Raw genomic sequence first — 23,500 nt, forward strand, 5'->3', positions numbered from 1 at the left:
TCCAAGCCATTTTGAGGCCGTTTCCAAGCCATTTTGAGGCCGTTTTCCAAGCCATTTTGAGGCCGTTTTCCAAGCCATTTTGAGGCCGTTTTCCAAGCCATTTGAGGTTGTATTTGCAGGCGTTCCTAATGGCTGCGACCTTAGAAGGCGTGGGGTGGATGCCTTGGGCGTCAATCAAGAAGCCCAAGAATTCCACCCTAGGAACAGCAAACGAGCATTTGCTGCGCTTAAGTTTTAAACCCGCGCCCCTGAAACGTAGGAGGACCTTCCGTAGTATCTCGATGAGCTCTGAGCGGCTGGAAGCAGCGATCAGAACATCATCGAAATACGGAACTACGCCGGGAAGCCCATGGAGCAAACGGTCCATGAGGCTTTGGAAGATCCCCGGGGCCACGGAAACGCCGAATTGAAGGCGGCGGCAACAAAAAGCCCCACGATGGGTGACGATGGTCTGGGCAGCCGCCGCATCGTCATCCACCGGGAGCTGTTGGTAGGCCTGCGCCATATCCAGTTTGGCGAATGTGCAACCCTGCCCCAGGGAATGGAGCAGGTGTTGCACTACAGGGACTGGATAGGGGTTTGCCTGAAGGGCCAGGTTGATCATCGAATTGTAGTCGGCGCAGATCCTCACCGACCCGTCCGGCTTGACTGGGAGGACGATGGGGGTCTACTAGCGAGAGTGGTCTACGGGCTCGATGACTCCCTGCGCCAGGAGCTTGTCAAGCTCGGATTCAACCTTGGCCCTTAAGGCAAAAGGCACCCTGCGGGCCTTAAGCCGAATTGGAGCAACCTGGGGATCGAGGCTAAGGGAGATGGGGGTGCCTTTATAACAGCCAAGCTGGCCATCAAAAACGTCAGCGAATTCGGCTAGGACGTCCTCTAGGGAGGAGGAGACCACCCGGTGCACCCCCCCTATAGACAACCCCAGGGGAGGGAACCAATCTAGACCCAAGAGAGCTGGTAGGGAGTTTTTGACAACTAGAATAGGCAGTTTTCCCCGAAAAGAGCCGTACTTTACAGAAATAAGGAAGGACCCAAGGGTTGGAATTAGGTTCCCTTGGTAGTCCCGCAGGGTCGTTTTAGCAGGCAATAGCTGGGCTTGGGAGACTTTGGGGCAGAGACGGGAGGAAAACAGCCCAGGAGAGTAAGGAACAGGACGAGCCAGAGTCCACCTCCATCTTGCAGGGCTGACCTTCGAGCTGGACCGAGGCCGCGACCTTCCGGGCTCCGGCGGAGGCTTGGCTGACAGTGCCCTCGGTTGCTTGCGGCTGGCAGATAGTGTAGCAGTCGTCAGCCCGCCGAGCGGGCCACGGCAGTTGGCGGCGCGGCTGCGCTTGGGGCTGGACAGCGGCTTGCAGGAAAGATGGGGCAGGCAGAGAGGCCCGGCACACTCGAGCGAGGTGACCCTGCCTGTTGCAACGGCGGCAGGTCGTGTTGCGGAAAGGGCAGGCTGTGCGGGCATGGCGCCCGCCAGAGCCAAGGCATATCGTACTGGCAGCAGTCAGTGCAGCTGACTGTGGTTGAGGTTTGCATTTCGGCTGTGCCCTTAGCTGCCCCACGATTTCATCAGAAGGGTCCTCCGGGGGTGGCATCTCATCGACCAGGTTCGTTTGCGAAGGAGGGCCGGCAGACGTCTGGGCAGGCGAAGCCAGTTGTAAGCGCTCAATATTGGCCGTGGACTGCTCAGAGAGCTCAGCTGCTCTGGCAGTCTCCACAGCCTGGAGTAAAGTGATGTCTTGATGGCGGAACATACGGCTTCGCAGGTTGACATCCCGCACTCCACAGACAAACTGCTCCATCAAGTTTTCTTCTAGGTTGGTAAAATCGCACTGAGCAGCCATTGTTCAAAGCGACTCTAGGAATTGGCTTATGGATTCGTAAGGCTTCTGCACGCGGCGGCGGAAGGCGAAACGACGTGCGATTTTCAATGGGGTTGGGGCGTAGTGGCCTTTTAGTTTCGCCATTAGGTTGTTCCACCCCAGCTTGTAGGCTGGCCTCGGGGCGGCCAGGGCTCTGGCTGAGGCAAACATCGCGGGGCCGCAGCAGGAAAGGATAAAACTACATTTCTCCTCTTCGGGTTGGCCATGGTTCTTGGACGCAATGAGGTAACACTCAAAGCGTTCCATAAAGCCTTCCCAAGTCTCTCCAGCCGAACCGAAGGGAGAGAAAGGTGGTAGTGCTGACGCCATGGTGGCGGTAATTAGCACGGAGCAAAGAGAAGAGCGTAGAGGAGGAAAGAAAATTTCTCCGATTGCTTCACCGGCGCTTGCGTGCCTGCGGGAATCGCGGTTAGGCAGCTGGCTTAGTGTCTTCTCTTGTTTCACCTAGGCACTGCGGGAATCGCTGCATCCCACCTTCGTCGCCAGTTTTGTGGTTCGAGGCAGGAACGACGCAGATGCCAGGTTTCAACGAGAACAGGTTTATTATTACAACAAGAACAAAGTGACAGCGATTCAAATGCGGCAACCGCGCGCCAAGGTATTTATGTAAACTAGTTAACCAATCAGTGGCCGGGGACTGGGCAGCAACCGCTGACATCAGTACCTCGGCCAATCAAGGAGGATCTGTGGCCGGCAACAGCCTCTGCTGCGTCCCAACCAATCAGGGAGCAGCAGGGCTGTTGCTGGCTTCTTATAGAAGAATGCATTAACCAACTAATGAATATTAACAACCCATGGCACTGGACACGCGACAGTTGCCAACGGAAACTGCAGTGGTTTAACCTCCCACGCAACCTAACACGGACTTCTTTAGGATCGACGTCCCAGGTCAATGGCGGTGATCAGGCACCCTCTTCTACTCTCAAGCGCTGTAGGTACACAATACTATATTATACTTGCCTGTCGGCAGGCCTTGTATTCCCTCTCATCCTGGCCAGGATTTGTTCAGATTTTCTCCTTTCCCTTTCTCGCACAAAGGGTCCTTGGGCTGACTGGAATTTCCCTCGACGGTGGAAGGTGTCCTCCCCCGTTCCTCCGAAGCAAGAAGCCTCGTGGTGCCAGAGGTACCCGGGGCTTGGATCCTTCCACCGGCGTGGGGTCCTGGTCGTCCAGAGCGAAAGATCGCCTGGTTGTCCCATCTGGGGTGCCAGAAATGTAGCAGAAAATGAGACAAGACCAGCTCTTTGTCAGAGGGAGAGGTTTATTTGTGAAAAAGGTTCAGTAGTGATTGGTCAAGCAAAATCTGAACCCCGAAGGGCCGGTTGTTTACAGTCTTTTATACTCTTAGACAACATATCGATTATCCCAAAGTACCCGGCCTTCCTGTGTCATGTAGGCCTCGTACACAATCTCGCAAAACAGAGACAGGACATTCATTACTCAATTACCTCCCTACAGGGGGTATTGGTACCTGTTTCATTATCCTGTTTTAGTTAGGTGAAGCAAACAGAACAATTAATCTTAAGGGTAATTAATCCTTTTCCCCATTCCACGTGGTAAAGAAACTTTAATACCCAAATAATCTGTCTAGTTGTCAAATTCTCTTTCACCTCCAGGTAGCCTTACATCCATGAAGGACTACTCGTCTGAGGGGCTGCCATAAAGAAGAGGGGGTCAACTTATTTTCCAAAGCACCAGAAGGCAGGATGAGAAACAACGGATGGAAACTAACCAAGGAGCGAAGCAACCTGGAATTAAGGAGAAAACTCCTGATCGGATGATTAATCAGTGGGACAGCTTGCCACCAGAAGTTCTGGGTGCTCCATCACGGAGGCTTTTAAGAAAGTCACTTGATGTAGGGTCTCCTGCTTGAGCAGGGGTGGTGGTGGACTAGAAGACCTCCAAGGTCTTGATCTCGTAAATTGTGGTCACATGACTACAGGAATATGATTCAGTTGCCCAACACCCAAAATGCGGTCATGTCAGAACTTTGGAACAGAGTCGTAAGTACTGGACGATCTGTCGTACATTTGGGTTGTAAGATGAGGACCACAAGTACACCTACAAAAGAATTTTCTTTCCCTTCTTTACAGAAAGGTTAGGAGTTTTGTGGCCATCCAGGGTTTTGTGATAATGCTTCCCAGCGCAAGGAAAGCGTTATCTCTTCTCTTCATAAACGACGCTTAAACAATTTTGTCACATGACACAAGAAGACTTTTATTAATTTAGAACTGGTTTGGGGGTAGAATATTTATATTTTACTCTTAAACGGTTATACGCTTTGGATCTCTCGGGGCAGCTTCGAGTTCGAAGCCCTTTAAGGCCACGAAATGCCAGCGCTCCGAACGCCTTAATAAAATTGTGGTTTTCCGTGGTGCTGCTTGCTGGCCAGGTGCATCAGCTGGAGAAGGAGGTCTCCAGTTGAGCCGTCCAGCCCGGTCAAATTCCTTTCGGGAGACGTCCATCCTCTCTCGCCGTTCTCACTTCCGCAGGCAGCATCGGAGACGCAACTCTCTGTAAAAGGATGGGAGGCAGAAGAATTCATTGGGTCAGTTCCAGACAGATAGGGAAGACGGCCAAAGCTTTTACGAGCTCTTGTTTGTGGGGTTTTAGCAGCAACTTACTCTGGGTGGGCTTAGGATGGTCCCGAACCTATGTAGAAGAGGGGGTCAACTTATTTTCCAAAGCACCAGAAGGCAGGATGAGGAACAACGGGTGTAAACTAATCAAGGAGAGAAGCAACCTAGAATTAAGGAGAAATTTCCTAACAGTGAAGACAATTAACCAGTGGAACAGCTCACCACTAGAAATTATGGGTGCTCCATCACTGGAGGTTTTAAAGAAGAGATTGGATGACTATTCGTTGGAAGGGTATAGGGTCTCCTGCTTCAGCAGGGGGTTGGACTAGAAGATCTCCAAGGTCCCTTCCAGCTCTGTTCTGATTGATTGGAAAATATTCCCCTCTGGATTTCTGTAAATTTAAGATCTGGGAATAAATCAGTGTTCTGCAGCCTTGACCTCTTTAAGATGCGTGGACTTCAACTCCCAGAATTCCTGGCTGGGGGATTCTGGGAGTTGAAGTCCATTCATCTGAAAGCGACTCAGGTTGCAAAATACGGAAGGAGGTCATTTTTTTTAATTCTTAGCCGATGGGCCAAACAAGACGCCTGCCATTTCTATCACAGCCACAGTTTGTTTATTGGACTTTTATAAGATTATAGGGAGCTGAGAAACTCGATTGTGCAGTAGAAAAAATGCCGGTACACGTAGTCTTCATTTAGTGACTGCCGTTGGTTGCAACAACTCAGTGATTAAAAAAAAATAGAGAGAGAGAGACAGAGAGAGACAGAGAGAAGGGGAGGAGACAGAAAGAGACAAAGACAGAGAGAGACAAAGACAGAGAGACAAAGACAGAGAGATACAGAAACAGAGAGGCATAGACAGAGAGACAGGCAGAGTGGGATATATATATATATATATATATGTTTCTTTTACCTTGTTTTGCTCCCTCGTAAGGCAGAAAGCTGCTTAAAGAAGCTCATTGTTTCCTGAGTTACATCTTCCCAGGACAGTGCATCCTTAAAAAGTTCTAACATCTAAAGTCCACAAGCTCAGTTTTGTCCCCTTAGTTGATTAGAAGCCTCCCATCAGCTGGCAGCTGCTGCCTGAAACTGACTGGGTCTTAATCAGAGTCCCTCTGAAGATTTTGGTTGTCCTAAACGCCCGCGTTGCTTGGGAAATGAATTTTTAATCGCCTCACCTTCGTGAACCGTCCCCATCTGAGGCCGTTGATAAACGAGGACTACCTTTACGGAAGAGAGGATGGCTTTTAACTTGCTGAAATCTTTTCAGACGCCTCAAACTTCAACTCCCAGGGCTATCAGGAATTCTGGGAGTTGAAGTCCCACACATCTGGGGGGGCAACTGGTTAGAGAAGCTTTAGGGCTTCAGCACTGCTCCACATAACATTTGACTGAGGACGAATGCAATTAATTTGTTTACATCGTGTCTGATCCTATAATTACCATTATTGCAGCAAATGCCAGGGATTCCTACCTTACGGGCAGGGAGCAGGGGGACGGCCCTCCTCCTGGCATCTTCCTTCTGGGTTGGTCACAAGTAGGCAGCCCTTTTCTTTGTCACAACAAATCTTGTCCCCAAAGCACTTCCCTCGGTATTCCGGGTCACAGTACATACACTAAAAGAGAAATGAAAAGAAGACAATGAACATTGCCTGCATCAACGGAGGGAGAGAATCAAGATCACATGAAGGGTTAATACCCCTTTATACGGTAATCCCTCGGTGAGGCCACACTTGGAATACGGCATCCAGTTTTGGTCGCCACAATGAAAAAAAGATGCTGAGACTTTAGAAAGAGTGCAAAGAAGAGCAACCAAGAGGATTGGGGGACTAAAACATATGAAGAACGGTTGCAGGAAATGGATATGTCTAGTTTAATAGAAAGAAGGACCAGGGGAGACATGATAGCAGTCTCTCAATATCTCAGGGGTTGCCACAAAGAAGAGGGAGTCAAAACTATTCTCCAAGGCACCTGAGGGTAGAACAAGAAGCAATGGGTGGAAACTAATCAAGGAGAGAAGCAACTTAAAACTGAAGAGAAATTGCCTGACAGTTAGACAGAAGAGCCGAAGTGGCGCAGTGGTTAGGGTGCAGTACTGCTGGCCACTTCAGCTGATTGTTTTCTGCAGTTCAGCGGTTCTAATCTCACCGGCTCAAGGTTGACTCCGCCTTCCAAGGTGGGTGAAATGAGGACCCAGACTGTGGGGGCGATATGCTGACTCTGTAAACCGCTGAGAGAGGGCTGAAAGCCCTATGAAGCTGTATATAAGTCTAACTGCTATTGCTATTGCTATTAGAACAATGAATCAGTGGAACAGAAATTGCCTCCAGAAGTTGTGAATGCCTCAACACTGGAAGTCTTTAAGAAGATGTTGGATAGCCATTTCTCTGAAACAGTATAGGGTTTCCTGCCTAGGCAGGGGGTTGGACTAGAAGACCTCCAAGGTCCCTTCCAACTTTGCTACTGTATTGTATTGTATTGTATTGTATTGTATTGTATTGTATTGTATTGTATTGTATTGTATTGTACTGTATTATATTGTATAACATTCTGGAGGCATAGCTTTCCTGCTAAGGTGCTCCTTAGCTCCTTCCCCCTTTTAAATCCCAAAGCATTAAGGTACACTGTTGCTCGACCTGGAGGTTCCCTAAATGGGCCACCTCAGGAGTCCCATCTCCCGTGCAATTAGTATTAATTAATTAATTATCATTAACACTAATTAATACCAATTCATTAACAATTAATTAATACTTAATACTCTTTAACTAATACTTAATACTAGTTAATTAATACTTAGATAATAGTTAATTGATAATTAAATAATATGTAATCAATAATCAATAATAATGAATAATCAATAATTAGATGATCATTGATCATTAATTGATCATTGATCCCTGATTACTAAATATAAAATACTAATAATTAATAATTAATAATCAAGGAAGTAAGTTGTGAGTAAGTTGTGAAAAGCGTGCAGAGAAGTATAAAAAGAATGTCTTGGGAAGCGTTTAGGGCCACCGGCTGTAGCTAATCCTTGCTGGATTCAGCTATGTCAGTGGAGCTTATTGCAATAAATTGCTAATCTAAGTAATGCTATGTTTGCTAAAATTGTACATGAAACAATAAACCTCCGATCTTAAAATAAGATTTATTGCTGTGGTTTCCCTTTGTTTTTTATATAGAGATATTTTTTATGACAGAATTGATGCAAAACACTGGCTTTTTCATGTTCAAAATTACTCATGAAATAAACTCTTGATTCAAAGTGGAATTGTGGAAGCGTGCTTGTATTTTCTGTTTTTAGTGTCTCATTTTACGACAGAATGAAGCCGTGCGTGGCTGGACAGCCATTTGTCTGGAACCGTACAGGGGCTCCTGTTTGAGAGGTGGGTTGGACTAGAAGACCTCTGAGGTGCCTTCCAATTCTATTATTGCTGTATCACCTTTGCATTGGGGAGGTGGGGTTTACCTTTCAGCCCACTGGTGTGGCTCATGGACAAACCTGCTGGAAATTAAAAGTTTGGTCACCTACAGACAAGGACAGGACAGCGAGAAAGAAGAGAAGGCTATGGGATTCTTCCTTACGATAGAAGATGGGAAGGGTAAATGCAAACACCTTTGCCTTACCTGTTGGGTTTTATTTCAGGCACGGACTTCTTCTTCCCTCCTCGTGGGCAGTTCGTGAAGTAGCAGGCTGAAGACAAGGTGAGAAGGCAGAGGAGAAACACCGAAAGGATCCCGGCACGCATCTTAGGAAGTTTGGCAAGTTGGCGTATCTGATATCTTGCCTTCTGGCTCTTTCTCTCTGAATCCTGGCTGCATCCCCTGCGTATTTATATTGTTTGCATCTATTGCTTGGAGCCCTGTAACACTGTGCCCTCCCCAAACATTTTCACAGGTGAGTGGGCTCTCTTCCTCTTCCCTCCACAGACCTCCAGCCTCCGACCGACCCCTATAATCCACCCACATAGAAAGCAAGGACCAGCCAGAGAAATCGAGCAGAGCTAATGGGGATCAGGGAAGACAGGGAGCTAGGAGCAAAGCTAATGAGTCAGAGGAGGCAGGGGGCAAACGAAGAGATTGTACCCCGGCACGCCTTACTAAGCAACCCAGGACAGGAAGATCGTTTCAATCAAAGATTGATTGGGAACGTTCCAGTCCAAAAGCATTCTGTATTACCAAGACAGAACTCAAAAGTTGCAATCTTTTGTGGTTTAACTCATCAGACTTAAGGACACTCCTTTGCTCTGCCTTCCCCCAGACTCATCAAAGGTATAAGTACTAAGGTCCCAAATACCTAAGCCAAACACACACACACACACACAAACCCTAACCAAGGTTAAACTAACCAGGGTTGGTTGCTGTGTGAATGCAACTGCTTGTTCTTTGACTTAAGGAGGCCTGCTTTAGAGAACATAGAGAGCTGCCCTCCAGTTAAAACTCTGAGGATTGATTGTGGAATGCCACAAGAGTTAAAGTGGACAATTTGATACGAAACAGCTCCCATTAACCTAATGCAAGGGGTGTCATATTATATACACTTCCTAGTTAATGTGTCATACTACACAGACTTCCTAGTTGGTAGAAAGTGGGGAACAATATATGGGCTTAAAACAGAGCTGCTAGTTAGCTAGAGATGCTGGGAGTGAATTTTGCCTCTGAGAGACTTGTAGTCAAAAGAAGGACTACGGGTGACATGATAGCAGTCTTCAAATGTTTGAGGGGCTGCCACAAAGAAGAGGGATTGGGGTGTCAACCTGTTCTCCAAAGCACCCGAAGGCAGGGCAAGAAGCAATGGATGGAAACTAATCAAGGAGAAAACAACCTAGAACTAAGGAGAAATTTGAAATTTCCAAACAGGAAGAACAATTATTCCGCCACCAGAATTTGTGGAGATTTTTAAGAAGAGATTGAACAACTATATGTCTGAAATGATAGACGGTTTCCTGGTTGGACTAGAAGACCTCCAAGGTCCCTTCCAACCCTCTTACTCTGTTCCTTTGTGTCTGTTCTTTTGTGCCAGAAGAACTCTAGCAGAAATAATGGGATCGGGGAAGGTACCAGTTAGGAGAAAGTGAGCGGAGCTAATGGGGGGACAGAGAAGGCAAGGGACCAGCCAGAGAAATCGAGCAGAGCTAATGGGGTGAGGGAAGACAGGGGGCTAGGAGGAAAACTCATGGGGCAGGGAAGGCAAGAGGCTAGAGAGGAGAAATTATTGGCCAAATCTGGGTATCAGCTCATGCCCCCGTACGCACCATTAAGCAATCCAGGACAGGAAGATCATTTCATTAAAGATTTTTGGGGAACATTCCAGTTCAAAAGCATTCTGTCCTGCAAAGAGGGAAGCCAGAACTCAAAAGTTACAATTGTTTGTAGTTTAACTCATCGAAGGTTGACGCACAAAGAAACGTTTACCTGGATAGGACAAAACATCCTGCTATTGGATAATAGCTTGACACACCCCCTCCTCTCTGTGGCAGCCCCTCAAATATTGGAAGACTACTACCACATCACCCCTGGTCGTTCACCAGTTGCCGCAGCTGTTCATCATACAGTTTAACCTCAGGTCTCCTAATATTGGCTTGAAACATTTTGAAATGTTTGGACTAGATTGATCCGGGAGGTGCAGTCCAGTCTCCTATTCTATTCTATTCTATTCTATTCTATTCTATTCTATTCTATTCTATTCTACTCTACTCTACTCTACTCTACTCTACTCTACTCTACTCTACTCTACTCTACTCTACTCTACTCTACTCTACTCTACTCTACTCTATTCTACTTTACTCCATTCCATTCCACATTCTATTCTGTTCCGTTCCATTCCACTGCATTCTATTCTACATTCTAGTCTAATCTAGTCTGTTAGTAGAAAGTCAGGAACAAAATATTGGCTTACATGGCCGCCTCTAAAAGAGAGCTCCTAGTTGCATAGAGATGCTTGGAGTGAATCTTTGAGTGATTTGAGTGAGCCAAAACAAGGACTAGTGGGTGACATGATAGCAATCTTCCAATATCCAAGGGGCTGCCACAAAGAAGAGGGTTTCCCCCCCCCACCTATATGCCAAAGCACCTTAATAACAAGAAGATCAATTACTCAGTGGAACTACCTGCCACCAGAAGTTGTAGGTGCTCCATCACTGGAGGTTTTAAAGAAAAGATTGGACAAATATATGTCTGAAGTGGTAGACGGTTTCCTGTCTGAGCAAGAGGTTGGACTAGAAGACCTCCAAGGTCCCTTCCAACCCTCTTACTCTGTTCCTTTGTGTCTGTTCTTTTGTGCCAGAAGAAATCTAGCAGAAATAATGGGATCGCGGAAGGAAAGGTACCAGTTAGGAGAAAGTGTGTGGAGCTAATGGGGGGGACAGAGAAGGCAAGGGACCAGCCAGAGAAATCAAGTGGAGCTAATGGGGGTGAGGGAAGACAGGGGGCTAGTAGCAAAGCTAATGGGGCAGGGAAGGCAAGAGGCTAGAGAGGAGAAATTATTGGCCAAATCTGGGTATCAGCTCGTGCCCCGGTACGCACTATTAAGCAATCCAGGACAGGAAGATCATTTCATTAAGATTTACTGGGAACGTTCCAGTTCAAAAGCATTCTATTGTTGGAAGAAAAGCCCTTCTGGGTTCAGTTCCAAGTGGGGAAAAAAAGACACTGGAAACATGGAGGCTGCTTGGAAAGATGGTTTAATGGTGGTCAGGACCACATGGCCTGAGCTCCTGAACAGAAAATGGGGGACCCCATGGTTCTAAATGTTGGGTGAAGAAGAAGAGAGAAAGAAGGGGGCTTGCTGGGTTTTTATACTCTATTCGGCTCCACCTCTCTGTTTCCTGTTCCTGTGTAAGAAACCTATTCTGATTGGTTGTCAGACTCCCATGGGGCCATGCAGGGGCCACTCTCTAAGCTGTGTTTTGAGTCCAGGTTTGATTGAGCATTGCTTCTTCCCAGACGTTCTACTCCCCCTCCCCACCTGAAAAGAACTCTGTTTCAACTGCCACTTGCCTCACATTCCGTTACCTCAAACTGGCAGACGTTCCACTCCTTCCCTCAGGAGCGGACTTGGGCTCCTTATAGTACTAAACGTCGGTACCTCACCAAAATGTCTATGCCTTCCACCTATGGAACTGCTTCCAGACTCAAGGCAGCGGGAGTGATATTCCCTTATGTGTTTCAATCACCAACCACTACTGAGCCGACGGATTGAACTGGATTTCTCCTGCATTGCCCAATCCCATTGTTTCGTTGCGAAGCACAGGTATCCAGCTAGCATTTAGTGTTTAAAGAGTATTGGGACCACCCTGCTGACTGTCTTGCAATCCAGGACTGAGCTGAAAATATTCTTTGACTTTGCAATTATCAACCTGGGTCTTACTTAAGTGCTCCTTATTAAAACCAGGGACGCCAAGTGCCAAAGGCGACTTTCCAGACAATTAGCTGATTTGAAAGAGGAGTGGACAGATTATTAAATCCAACCTTGCAAATATTATTAAGTGTTTCCAGATCTTGTCCAGGGCTGAGAAATCTGCCAACAGGTTGATTGGCTCTGATGAAGGTCGAAGAAGGAAAGAAACAAAACAGAATTTCAACCCCAGATAGATGACCCCGGTTAATAGCTGGTATTACTTGCTCGGCTCCAAGCTGAGCTTGTTATTTCTTTCGGGGAGCTGGGGGAGGCCATTTTCGCCCGCGCCCCCAGGCTCCAGAAAAGCTTCTGGAGCCTGGGGAGGGCAGAAAACAGACCCAATGGTCCAACAAACTTCCGGTAGGGCCCATGGGTCTGTTTTGTGAACTTCCGGTTGGCCCTTTCGGCCTGTTTTTCGCCCTCCCCAGGCTCTGGAGGCTTTTCTGAAGGCTGGGGAGGGCGAAAACTGCACCCCTCAGCCCTCCAGAAGGCCGAAAATCAGTTGGCCGGTGCACTGGAGCTGACGACTAGTGTGCCAGTAGATATGGCTCCACGTACCGCCTGTGGCCCACATGCCACAGGTTCGCCATCACGGTTCTAGGGACTCAGCCTCTGGAGATAGTATTCTGAGAGTGGCTTCACTAGGGTGCTACGAAATGCTATTATCACTTCCTGTGACCTTGGAACTATGCAGCCTAGGATTGCTTTGGCTTTTTTGGCAGCTGCAGCACACAGCTGGCTGGTGTTGAAATGATGAAATGTTCCATCCCTGGAGGTTTTTAAGAAGACTCTGGGCATTTGTCCAGAATCATATAGGACATTTTTGAGGACATTTTGAGGCTGTTTTCCAAGCCATTTTGAGGCCATTTTACAAGTCATTTTGAGGCCATTTTCCAGGCCATTTTGAGGCTGTTTTCAAAGCCATTTTGACGCCGTTTTCCAGGCCATTTTGAGGCCGTTTTCCAAGCCATTTTGAGGCCATTTTTCAAGCCATTTTGAGGCTCTTTTCTGGGCTATTTGAGGCCGTTTTCTGGGCTGTTTGAGGCCATTTTCCAAGCCATTTTGAGGCCGTTTTCCAAGCCATTTTGAGGCCATTTTACAAGTCATTTTGAGGCCATTTTCCAGGCCATTTTGAGGCTGTTTTCAAAGCCATTTTGAGGCCATTTTCCAAGCCATTTTGAGGCTGTTTTCCAAGCCATTTTGAGGCTGTTTTCCAAGCCATTTTGAGGCCATTTTACAAGTCATTTTGAGGCCATTTTCCAGGCCATTTTGAGGCTGTTTTCAAAGCCATTTTGAGGCCGTTTTCCAGGCCATTTTGAGGCCGTTTTCCAAGCCATTTTGAGGCTGTTTTCCAAGCCATTTTGAGGCTCTTTTCTGGGCTATTTTGAGGCCGTTTTCTGGGCTGTTTTGAGGCCATTTTCCAAGCCATTTTGAGGCTGTTTTCAAAGCTATTTTAAGGCCGTTTTCTGGGCTATTTTGAGGCCATTTTCTAAGCCGTTTTGAGGCTGTTTTCCAAGCCATTTTGAGGCTGTTTTCTGGGCTATTTGGAGGCTGTTTTCTTGGCTGTTTTGAGGCCGTTTTCTGGGCTGTTTTGAGGCCATTTTCTAAGCCATTTTGAGGCTGTTTTCCAAGCCATTTTGAGGCTGTTTTCTGGGCTGTTTTGAGGCCGTTTTCTGGGCTATTTTGAGGCCATTTTCCAGGCCATTTTGAGGCTGTTTTCAAAGCCATTTTGAGGCCGTTTTCCAGGCCATTTTGAGGCCGTTTTCCAGGCCATTTTGAGGCTGTTTTCCAGGCCATTTTGAGGCCGTTTTCCAGGCCATTTTGAGGCTGTTTTCAAAGCCATTTTGAGGCCGTTTTCCCAGGCCATTTTGAGGCCGTTTTCCAGGCCATTTTGAGGCTGTTTTCTGGGCTATTTTGAGGCCGTTTTCTGGGCTGTTTTGAGGCCGTTTTCTGGGCTATTTTGAGGCCATTTTCCAAGCCATTTTGAGGCCGTTTTCCAGGCCATTTTGAGGCCATTTTCCAAGCCATTTTCTGGCTGTTTTTCAAAAATGGCCTGAAAGCAGCTCAAAAAACAGCCTGGAAACAACCCCAAAATCGCCTATTTTGCGGGCATTTTTTCAGGCCATATTTAGGCTGTTTTCCAGTGCTCTGGCGCATGCGAAGACCAGCTGGCCGGCATGGATTTGCATGTCAGAAACCAGAAGAGCAGCTGGCGACGGCACAGGCATCTTCCGAGAGGGCTCTGTGTGCCCCTTCTGGTAAACATGCCTTAGGTTTGCCATCACGGATGTAGGATCTCCTGCTCCAGCAGTGGGTTGGATTAGAAGACTTCCAAGGTCTCCTCCAATTCTATTATTCTATATTCTATGCTTCCCTCCAATCTGGATGTAGCGAGCAAAAGAAAAAGCGATCAAAACAAGCAGAAAGTCAACACAGTGTAAGACGTCTTGGCATCCACTGCTGGTGGCCTTGTTCCTAAAATTGCCCAAGAAAATCTCATCCGGATGTCCTCCTGATAGCTAGAGACCTAAATCATGGGTACTACTGTTGAGCCAAATGCTGCCTATTCTATAGCAGGACCTCCAGTATATACTACGTGGTTGTTGTTGTTGTTGTTGTTTTTAATTTTTAAAAAAGATTTTATTGGTAAAAAGAAAATACAACATCCATAACTTGTAAAAAACAATACAACTACATTTCGAGATATTCCCATACTATCAAATCGTTATAAACATCAAAGGTTAGGTATCTTATTCCTTCCCTCCCTCTTCTCTTCCCTCATTTCTTCTTTTCCATACCCTTTTCTTCCCTCCCCCCCTTACTTCCTTCTCTCCTGCCTTCCCTCCTTTCTTTTCTCCTTTCCTCCTTTCCTTCCCCCTCCTTTCCCTCCCTCGGTCCCCCCCTCCTTCTCACACACCTTCCCTCCTTCCCTTCCTCTTTCCCTCCTCCTTCCTTTTCTCTTAATCTCCCTCCTTTCCTCCCTCCTTCCTTCCTTCCTTTCAACTCTCCTTCTCTCTTTCTTTCCCTCCCTCTTTCCCTCTTTACTACCCTCTCCTCTTCCCTCCCTCCTTCCTCCCCCGGTTTCTTCTCTTTCTTCTCTCCTTCTTTCTTCCCACCTTCTTTCCCTTCTCTTCTTTCTCTTCCTCCTCCTTATCCTTCCCCCCTTCTTCTGCCTTTCCTGTTCCTCTCCTTTCTCCTCTCCATCCTGACTTCCCTACTATCCTCCTTCCCTCCCCTCTAACCTTTGTTACATTAACATATTTTCCTCTGCTGAGGACAAGTTATGTGGTTTTTTAAAGAACCAGTGCTTCTTATTGGATAGAGAGCTGTTCTGACCCGCTCCTCCATCCAGTAACGAATGCCGAGACAAGCTTAACTGGAATGTCCTTTAATAGCAAGAAACCAAAACCTCGGTGGCTGAAAGCCAAGCTTAACAAACAGATAATGACCTTGGCAGCAACTCAGGCAAACCTTGGCAGCAATCCAGCCTGCCAAGCTAGTTACGAAAGTTCTCCAATTTTTAGTCAATGCGTTGACTTCTGCAAGAGGAGCGTGTGCACAAGCAGTCCTTTTATAGTCTGGAGAGGAGCCTAATGACCACCAGCTGAGTGCAATTATCTCCTGTAACTGCGCAACTGTTCCTGACGCCTATTAGCTCTTCGGTGCCGGGCATCCAGGAACAACTCACTGCTGGCGTCCGGCTCACTCTCCCTTGTCTCCTCCCCACTGGTCCAAGGCTCAGGTGCCTCCTGGGGGCCAACCAGCCTCCCTGCACCCTGCTCGGAGTCGGAACCCTGTCCAGGGTCCTCCACATCCTCCAGAGCCCATTCATAGGGGCCCTCGATGTCGTAGTCTGGTGGCAGCTCCAACGGCTCCTACTGCTGGGCCACAACAGAGAGCGTGATGGATTGGAGTCTGCAGCACACACTTTGTGAAGGAACTAGTTGATATATGAATAGAATCCAGCGTCCCAAAAATCTGGGTCTAGAATTCCCAACGAAAGGGTCTTGGAAATGTGGTGCTACCTGCCATCTGGGTTGGCTTCAAAAATGGGAAGACCGATTCATGGAAGGTCTGGCGATCGAAGGCTGTTGGACGCCACCTGCCGGGTGATCGATGGGTTTCCTGGTGCAGCTGTTTGGCCTCTGGGAGGACCGACTGCTGGATTAGATAGGGCAGGGGTCCCATCTAGGAAGATGTTGCTTAGGTTCTTCTGTTATTTTGCTCGTGCTGGTTGAGAAATTTGGGAACCAAAATCCCAACTCCTGAAACTGAAGACTGTGGTGATGGTGAAGCTGACGTCTCATTAAGGAAGACACTATCTGTTGTGGCCTGCCAGCAGCCAGGAAAGTTGGCAGCAGATTTGGACAGGGGGGAGGTTGGGGAGGAACCTGGGCCAGTCCTGGAGTCTGGGGAAGGCTCTGATGAGGCAGAAGAACAGCTGGAGCCTGTTCACAGTGTGCGCATGTGCAGAGCTGCCAGACGAAGGGAAGAGCTAAGGAACAAGGGTCGACTTGGGAGTAAGGCCACAGGTGGACGGTGAATGGCCCCTCCCAGAGGAAATCAAAGGGGAGCAACAGGGGAGTGGAGTTTGCAGGAGACCATCAGTTCGCTTAATTGGTTCCTGACTCTCCGAGGCTCCTTGCCAAGTTTTGCAGCTATCAGCCTGGCAGCTCTCCAAGCCAGATAAGGTCTGTGACTGTAAATCCTCCTTTGAAAGACTTTGCTGGGTGTGAATGAGCAGAATTCACAGACAATTAATAAAGGGGTTGTCAGGACCAGAGGTGTGCTTCATGCTCTCGGGAAGCCTCGGTCTTCTAAGTGGTTTCCTCCATTGAGAACTCTTGAAAGGACGAAGAAAACTATCTAGTTGCTCATAACCACTGTGGCAAGAAATCCGTAAAATGGAGCAAAACTCACATAACCACTGTCTTGCTTACCAACAGAAATTTGGGGCTCAATTATAGATGAGGATTACCAATAACTGGTTTATTCCATTGAGGCCTCTTGAAAGTTACGAAGAGAAGCGATCCAGTTGCTTGTCCCCCCCCCCCCCCCGTGACGTCCACCACTTCTGGAGTCTTGGTCCTCGCCCTCCCTTTCCCCCCACTTTGGAGGAAAAACGCACAACCGCAAATTGTCCATATTTGACTGACCTCACGCCTGCGACCTCGGCATATTAGATGAGACCTCTGGCATGGACAGCAATCTCTTGTGCTTTTTAAGAGAGACGGGCGAGGAGGCTGGTGCCCTGCCTACGCAGACCTCCCGGCCGTATAAATGCTGGCAGCTACCAAGAGGGAACCAGGGCGAGGTTTTCTGCACAATTCCATAAACTAGGCAACTAGCAGGGATTGCCAAGATGTCTTACACCGTGTTGACTCTCTGCTTATTTTCGCTGCTCGCTTTTTCTTCTGCTTGCTACATTCAGAATTGCCCCATTGGAGGGAAGCGGTCAATTCTGGACATGGAAGTCAGAAAGGTAAGGTACCTGGGATATTTGACGCAGAATTATGGGTACAGAGGTAGCCATGCTTCAGAATTGTTGGACTCATCTCTTTCTTGGCTACCTCTGATATCTAAGGCAGTGGTGGGATTCAAAAATTTTTTTTACTACCGGTTCTGTGGACCCGGCATTGCTTGGTGGGCACGGCAGGGAAGGATACTGCAATATCCCCATTCCCTCCCCACTCCTGGGGAAAGGATACTGCAAAGTCTCCATTCCATCCCCACTCCAGGGAAAAGGATACTGCAAAATCTCCATTCCGTCCCAACTCCAGGGGAAAGGATATTGCAAAATCCCCATTCCCTCTCTACTCCAGGGGAATGGATATTGCAAAATTCCCATTCCCTCTCCACTTCCTGGGGAGGGATACTGCAAAATCCCCATTCCCTCCCCACTCCTGGGGAAAGGATACTGCAAAATCTCCATTCCGTCCCAACTCCAGGGGAAAGGATATTGCAAAATCCCCATTCCCTCCCCACTCCTGGGGAAAGGATACTGCAAAATCTCCATTCCGTCCCAACTCCAGGGGAAAGGATATTGCAAAATCCCCATTCCCTCCCCACTCCTGGGGAAAGGATACTGCAAAATCTCCATTCCGTCCCAACTCCAGGGGAAAGGATATTGCAAAATCCCCATTCCCTCCCCACTCCTGGGGAAAGGATACTGCAAAATCTCCATTCCGTCCCAACTCCAGGGGAAAGGATATTGCAAAATCCCCATTCCCTCCCCACTCCTGGGGAAAGGATACTGCAAAATCTCCATTCCGTCCCAACTCCAGGGGAATGGATATTGCAAAATTCCCATTCCCTCTCCACTCCAGGGGAATGGATATTGCAAAATCCCCATTCCCTCCCCACTCCTGGGGAAAGGATACTGCAAAATCTCCATTCCGTCCCAACTCCAGGGGAAAGGATATTGCAAAATCCCCATTCCCTCCCCGCTCCAGGAGAAAGGATACTGCAAAGTCTCCATTCCCTCTCCACTCCAGGGGAATGGATATTGCAAAATCTCCATTCCCTCCCCGCTCCAGGGGAAAGGATATTGCAAAATCTCCATTCCCTCCCCACTCCAGGGGAAAGGATATTGCAAAATCCCCATTCCCTCCCTGCTCCACGGGAAAGGATACTGCAAAGTCTCCAGTCCCTCTCCACTCCAGGAAAATGGATACTGCAAAATCCCCATTCCGTCTCCACTTCAGGGGAAGGATACTGCAAAATCCCCATTCCCTCCCCACTCCAGGGGAATGGATATTACAAAATCTCCATTTCCTCCCCACTCCGGGGGGAAAGGATACTGCAACATCCCCATTCCAATCACCTGGGACTCAGGAGGCAGAGAATAGATGGGGTCAGGGTCAGTCAGAGGTGGTATTTACCGGTGCTCCGAACTACTCAAAATTTCGGCTACTGGTTCTCCAGAACTGGTCAGAACCTGCTGAACGCCACCTCTTGATTTAAGGACATCCTTTATAGACAAGAAAACCAATTCTCCCAGAGTCAAGAGGAATATTGATAGAAAGGGTCTGAATTGAAAGATGAAGATGAATCACGGTCAACCAGCAATTCTGTTTAATAGTGCAATTATATGACCGGCTCAAAGGATATTTTTAGCTCCATCGGCAGAGAAGAAAAATGATTCCTTTGTCAATAATAGTTTTTATAGAGGTAATCCTCACACGACAGCCATTTATTTCAGTGATTGTTCGAAGTTACAACAGCCCTGAGAAAAGTGACTTATGACCTTTGTTCATACGGCCGTTGTGTTTTAATTATTGTGCGGGTTCGCGCGGGAATTAGCTGGATTCGGTTTTGCCCTCATCGGTGCCGAAATGACGTACTTGATAAAAGTTTTGCATTCAGAGATTGGATCGTTTCGACCATGCTTGCTTTGGTGGGGTTCATTAGTCGGAACCCTGACACCCTGGGCTAAATTATTTAGGTTCTCTTGTGACCCTAGTGTTGAAAGAAATGTCCTTCTGGGTTCAGCTCCAAGTGGGGAAGGAGACACTGGAGACATGGAGGCTGCTTGGAAAGATGGTTTATTGTTGGACAGGGCCACATGGCTTGAGCCCTGAACAGAAAAGGTGATCACATGCTTCAATGTTGGTGGAGAAGAAGAGAAGGGCTGAGGGAGGGGCTTGCTAGGCTTTTTATACCCTGTTTAGTCCCACCTCTCTGTTTCCTGTTCCTGTGTAAGAAATGTATTCTGATTGGTTGTCAGACTCCTATGGTGCCATGCAGGGGGCTACTCTCTAGGCTGTGATGAGTTCTCAGATGCCTTGTGGTCAGTTGAGTAATATCCCTTCCCCCTACAGCTGCAGTGAGGAGAAGTCTTTATTATGTAAAGTGGGCTAGCCTGGCCTTCTTAATGGCCCATTAGCTGGGGATGGGCAGAAAGCTATAGGCAACTATTCTGTCTTTTGAAACATGTTTCTTTTCACATCCAGATAAATATTCTGCCTTTTCAATATTTCCTAGGATATTTCATTTTTCTGGGAGAAGGCTGGATGATAACTTCCCACACTAGCATGGTGGTTTTCTGTAAGCTGCTGCCTGCAAGATGACAACACACACACCAAAAATGTAGTAAATTGTATTTGCTAAACATTCGGATGTCCGTGTTTTTTTGCTAGTGCATTTCCTGCGGACCTAGGAACAGAGGCCACTGCTTCGGGCCCAACATCTGTTGCGGGGAAGAGCTTGGCTGTTTCTTCGGCACAGCAGAAACCTTGCGATGCCAAGAAGAAAATTTTCTCCCTACCCCTTGTGAGTCTGGAAGGAAACCATGCGGGAGCAATGGAGGAACATGTGCTGCCTCTGGCATCTGCTGCAATCACGGTGAGATATTGGGAAACGGCTATCATGTCACCCCTAGTCTAGAATAGAATAGAATAAGTTGGAAGGGACCTTGGAGGTCTTCTAGTCCAACCCCCTGATTAGGCAGGAGACCCAACACCACTACAGACAAATGGCTATGCGACATCTTCTTAAAGACTTCCAGTGTTGAGGCATTCACAACTTCTAGAGGCAAGGAGTTCCACTGATTAATTGTTCTCACTGTCAGGAAATTCCTCCTTAGTTCTAAGTTGCTTCTCTTCTTGATTAGTTTCCACCCATTGCTTTTTGTCCTGTAGTAAGAGCCGAAGTGGCGCAGTGGTTAAATGCAGCACTGCAGGCTATTTCAGGCGACTGCAGTTCTGCAGTTCAAATCTCACCGGCTCAGGGTTGACTCAGCCTTCCATCCTTCCGAGGTGGGTAAAATGAGGACCCCAATTGTTGGGGGCAATATGCTGACTCTGTAAACCGCTTAGAGAGGGCTGAAAGCCCTATGAAGCGGTATATAAGTCTAACTGCTATTGCTATTGCTATTGTCCTGCCCTCAGGTGCTTTGGAGAATAGCTTGACTCCCTCTTCTTTGGGGCAGCCCTTGAAGAGTTTGTGATTATAGCCAATCTCAATAAAAGTGATTTTAATCCTTCTGTGAAGTTGATTTCCTTACCTGGTTTACCTGCTGGGCAGAGAAAGTGATCTTCGCTGTGCTCTAATATCTAATCTAACCTGTAATTCTGCAGGTCCCAAAGATACAGCTAATCCTAAATTAAAATTTTCCACTCGAACTCTGTTTGTTGATATATTCGCTTCTTTATCTTTGATTTCGTTTTTGCTTTTCCAGAGGGTTGCATGGTTGATTCCGTATGTGATCAAGAATGAGAAGACTCAAGGAAGAACACTGGGAAAAAAAACAATTTTAGATTATGAACTGGTAGATCATACCGAACTGATGTGTTTGCTAAAAGCCTGCAATTCATACATTTGTGCAAAATAAAAGTTGAACAGCCATTAAAATCCAGTGTGTGTTCTTTAGCTTTCCAATAATCAATAGAGCCCCTTCTTGAAGGAGATGGCCGGTTGAATGAATTGTTGAAAAAAATGCCCTTCTGGGTCCAGTTCCAAGTGGGGGAAAAGACACTGGAGACATGGAGGCTGCTTGGAAAGATGGTTTATTGTTGGACAGGGCCGCATGGCTTGAGCCCTGAACAGAAAAGGGGATCACAGGCTTCAATGTTGGTGGAGAAGAAGAGAAGGGCTGAGGGAGGGGCTTGCTAGGCTTTTTATACCCTGTTTAGTCTCACCTCTCTGTTTCCTGTTCCTGTGTAAGAAATGTATTCTGATTGGTTGTCAGACTCCCATGGTGCCATGCAGGGGGCTACTCTCTAGGCTGTGATGAGTCCAGGTATAGATGAGTTCTCAGAGGCCATGTGGAGAGTTGGGTAATATCCCTTCCCCCTACAGCTGCAGCAGAGAAGTCTTTATTATGTAAAGTGGGCTAGCCTGGCCTTCCCAATGGCCTATTGACGAAGTGTGGATGGGCAGGAAGCTACAGGCAACTATTCTGTCTTTTAAAGCATGTTTCTTTCTTTTCACATCCAGAGAAATATTCTGCCTTTTCAATATTTCCTAGGATAGTTCATTTTTCTGGGAGAGGGCTGGGTGATAACTTCCCACAGAATGAATGAATGAATGAACGAATGAATTTATAGATGTATATTTAAGGGCCAATTAGCAATAACAATAGCACTTCAACTTTATATACCGTACCGCTTCACAGCGCTCGCTAAGCGGTTTACAGAGTCAGCATATTGTCCCCAACAATCTGGCTCCTCATTTTACCCACCTTGGAAGGATGGAAGGCTGAGTAAGCCTGGTGAGATTTGAACTGCCAAATTGCAGGCAGCCAGCAGAAGTAGCCTGCAGTACTGCATTCTAATGTGCCACCGCAGCTCTTAGACTTGTAAGGAGTGAGAAAATGAAATGTTTTTTTTTTTTACTGGTTGGGTTTGCTGCAAACAGCCCAGGCAAAGCAGAAACGTGTTAAAAATTCAGATCAAACAATGAAAAATTAGTGCAATTTTAGGCTTTCACAAATAGCCAGTGTTGGATAGAATCAAGGTAACAAATACTTCCAAAGCTACATTAGAAGTTGCTTATTTGATTGCAAGAAGAAGATATTCCATACCTTAGGCTTGCAAGACCTACCGTTGGAATATGGGTAGTCCTCGGTTAACGACCACAGCTAAATTTCGATTGCTAAGGGAGGCAGTTGCTAAGCAAATTGTCTTCATTTTATCTTTTGTTGTCACAGTTGTTAAGAAAATCATTGCAACTGTTAAGTGAATCCTGCGGTCCTTAAGCAAATCTGTGTCCTTCCAATTGTTGGAGGAAATGTCCACCTGGGTTCAGTTCCAAGTGGGGGGAAAAGACACTGGAAACATGGAGGCTGCTGGAAAGATGGTTTAATGGTGGACAGGACCACATGGCTTCAGCCCCTGAACAGAAAAGGGGGTCCCAGGCTTCCAGATGTTGGGTGAAGAAGAAAAGAGGCAGAGATACTGAAAATCCCTGGTTTTGTGCCCTCTTTGGCCTTTGATCTTGATCTTGTACTCTGATTGGTTGTCAGGCTCCCATGGAGCCATGCAGGGGCAACTCTGTAGGCTGTGTTTTGAGTCCAAGTTTGGTTGAGCATCGCTTCCTCCCAGGTGCCCTGTGGTGAGATGGGTCAAGGGCTAATACTATCATGCCTTAATCCCATCCCCATGGAGGTGGGGAGGATCTTTGTTATGTAGAATAGACTGGCTCAGGTCTTTTAATGGTCCATTGACAAAGGTGGGGGCTGTTAAGAGTGAGTCTGCTTCCTGCCTGAAAAACATTTTTTTCCCATTTCTGATCCAGGGAAATATAATATTTTGCCTTTTCAATATTTCCCAGGATATTTCATTCTTCTTGGAGGTGGGGTGTGTGTTTAACTTCCTACACATTGACTCAATCACAGGCATATACAGGTAGTCCTCGACTTACAGCAGTTCATTTAGTGACTGAAGTTACAACGGCAGTGAAAAAAAGTCACTTATGACCGTTTTTCACACTTGCGACCATTGCAACATTCCCCATGCTCATCTGATCGAAATTTGGCAAACGGACTCATACTTATGACGGTTGCGGGGGGGGCATGTGACCCCCTTTTGTGACCTTCTGACGAGCAGTCAATGGGGAAGCCAGATTCACTTAATGACTGGGTCACTAATTTAACAGCTATAGTGATTCACTGAACAACAGTGGCACGAAATGTCCTA

At 47.2% G+C, this 23,500-nt stretch overlaps 1 protein-coding gene across 1 annotated transcript; it reads left to right on the forward strand.

Annotated features, from left to right (window-relative positions):
* The first annotated feature begins 17,226 nt into the window (after positions 1–17,226).
* On the forward strand, positions 17,227–21,162 carry LOC116513556 (neurophysin 1-like). The gene is made up of 3 exons (XM_032224699.1): positions 17,227–17,346; positions 20,003–20,207; positions 21,043–21,162. The coding sequence occupies exons 1-3, from the start codon at positions 17,227–17,229 to the stop codon at positions 21,078–21,080; spliced, it is 363 nt and encodes a 120-aa protein (XP_032080590.1). The 3' UTR covers positions 21,081–21,162.
* Positions 21,163–23,500: the final 2,338 nt, after the last annotated feature.

This window comes from Thamnophis elegans, chromosome 9, assembly GCF_009769535.1.
Source record: "Thamnophis elegans isolate rThaEle1 chromosome 9, rThaEle1.pri, whole genome shotgun sequence".
In the NCBI taxonomy this organism is placed as follows: Eukaryota; Metazoa; Chordata; class Lepidosauria; order Squamata; family Colubridae; genus Thamnophis; species Thamnophis elegans.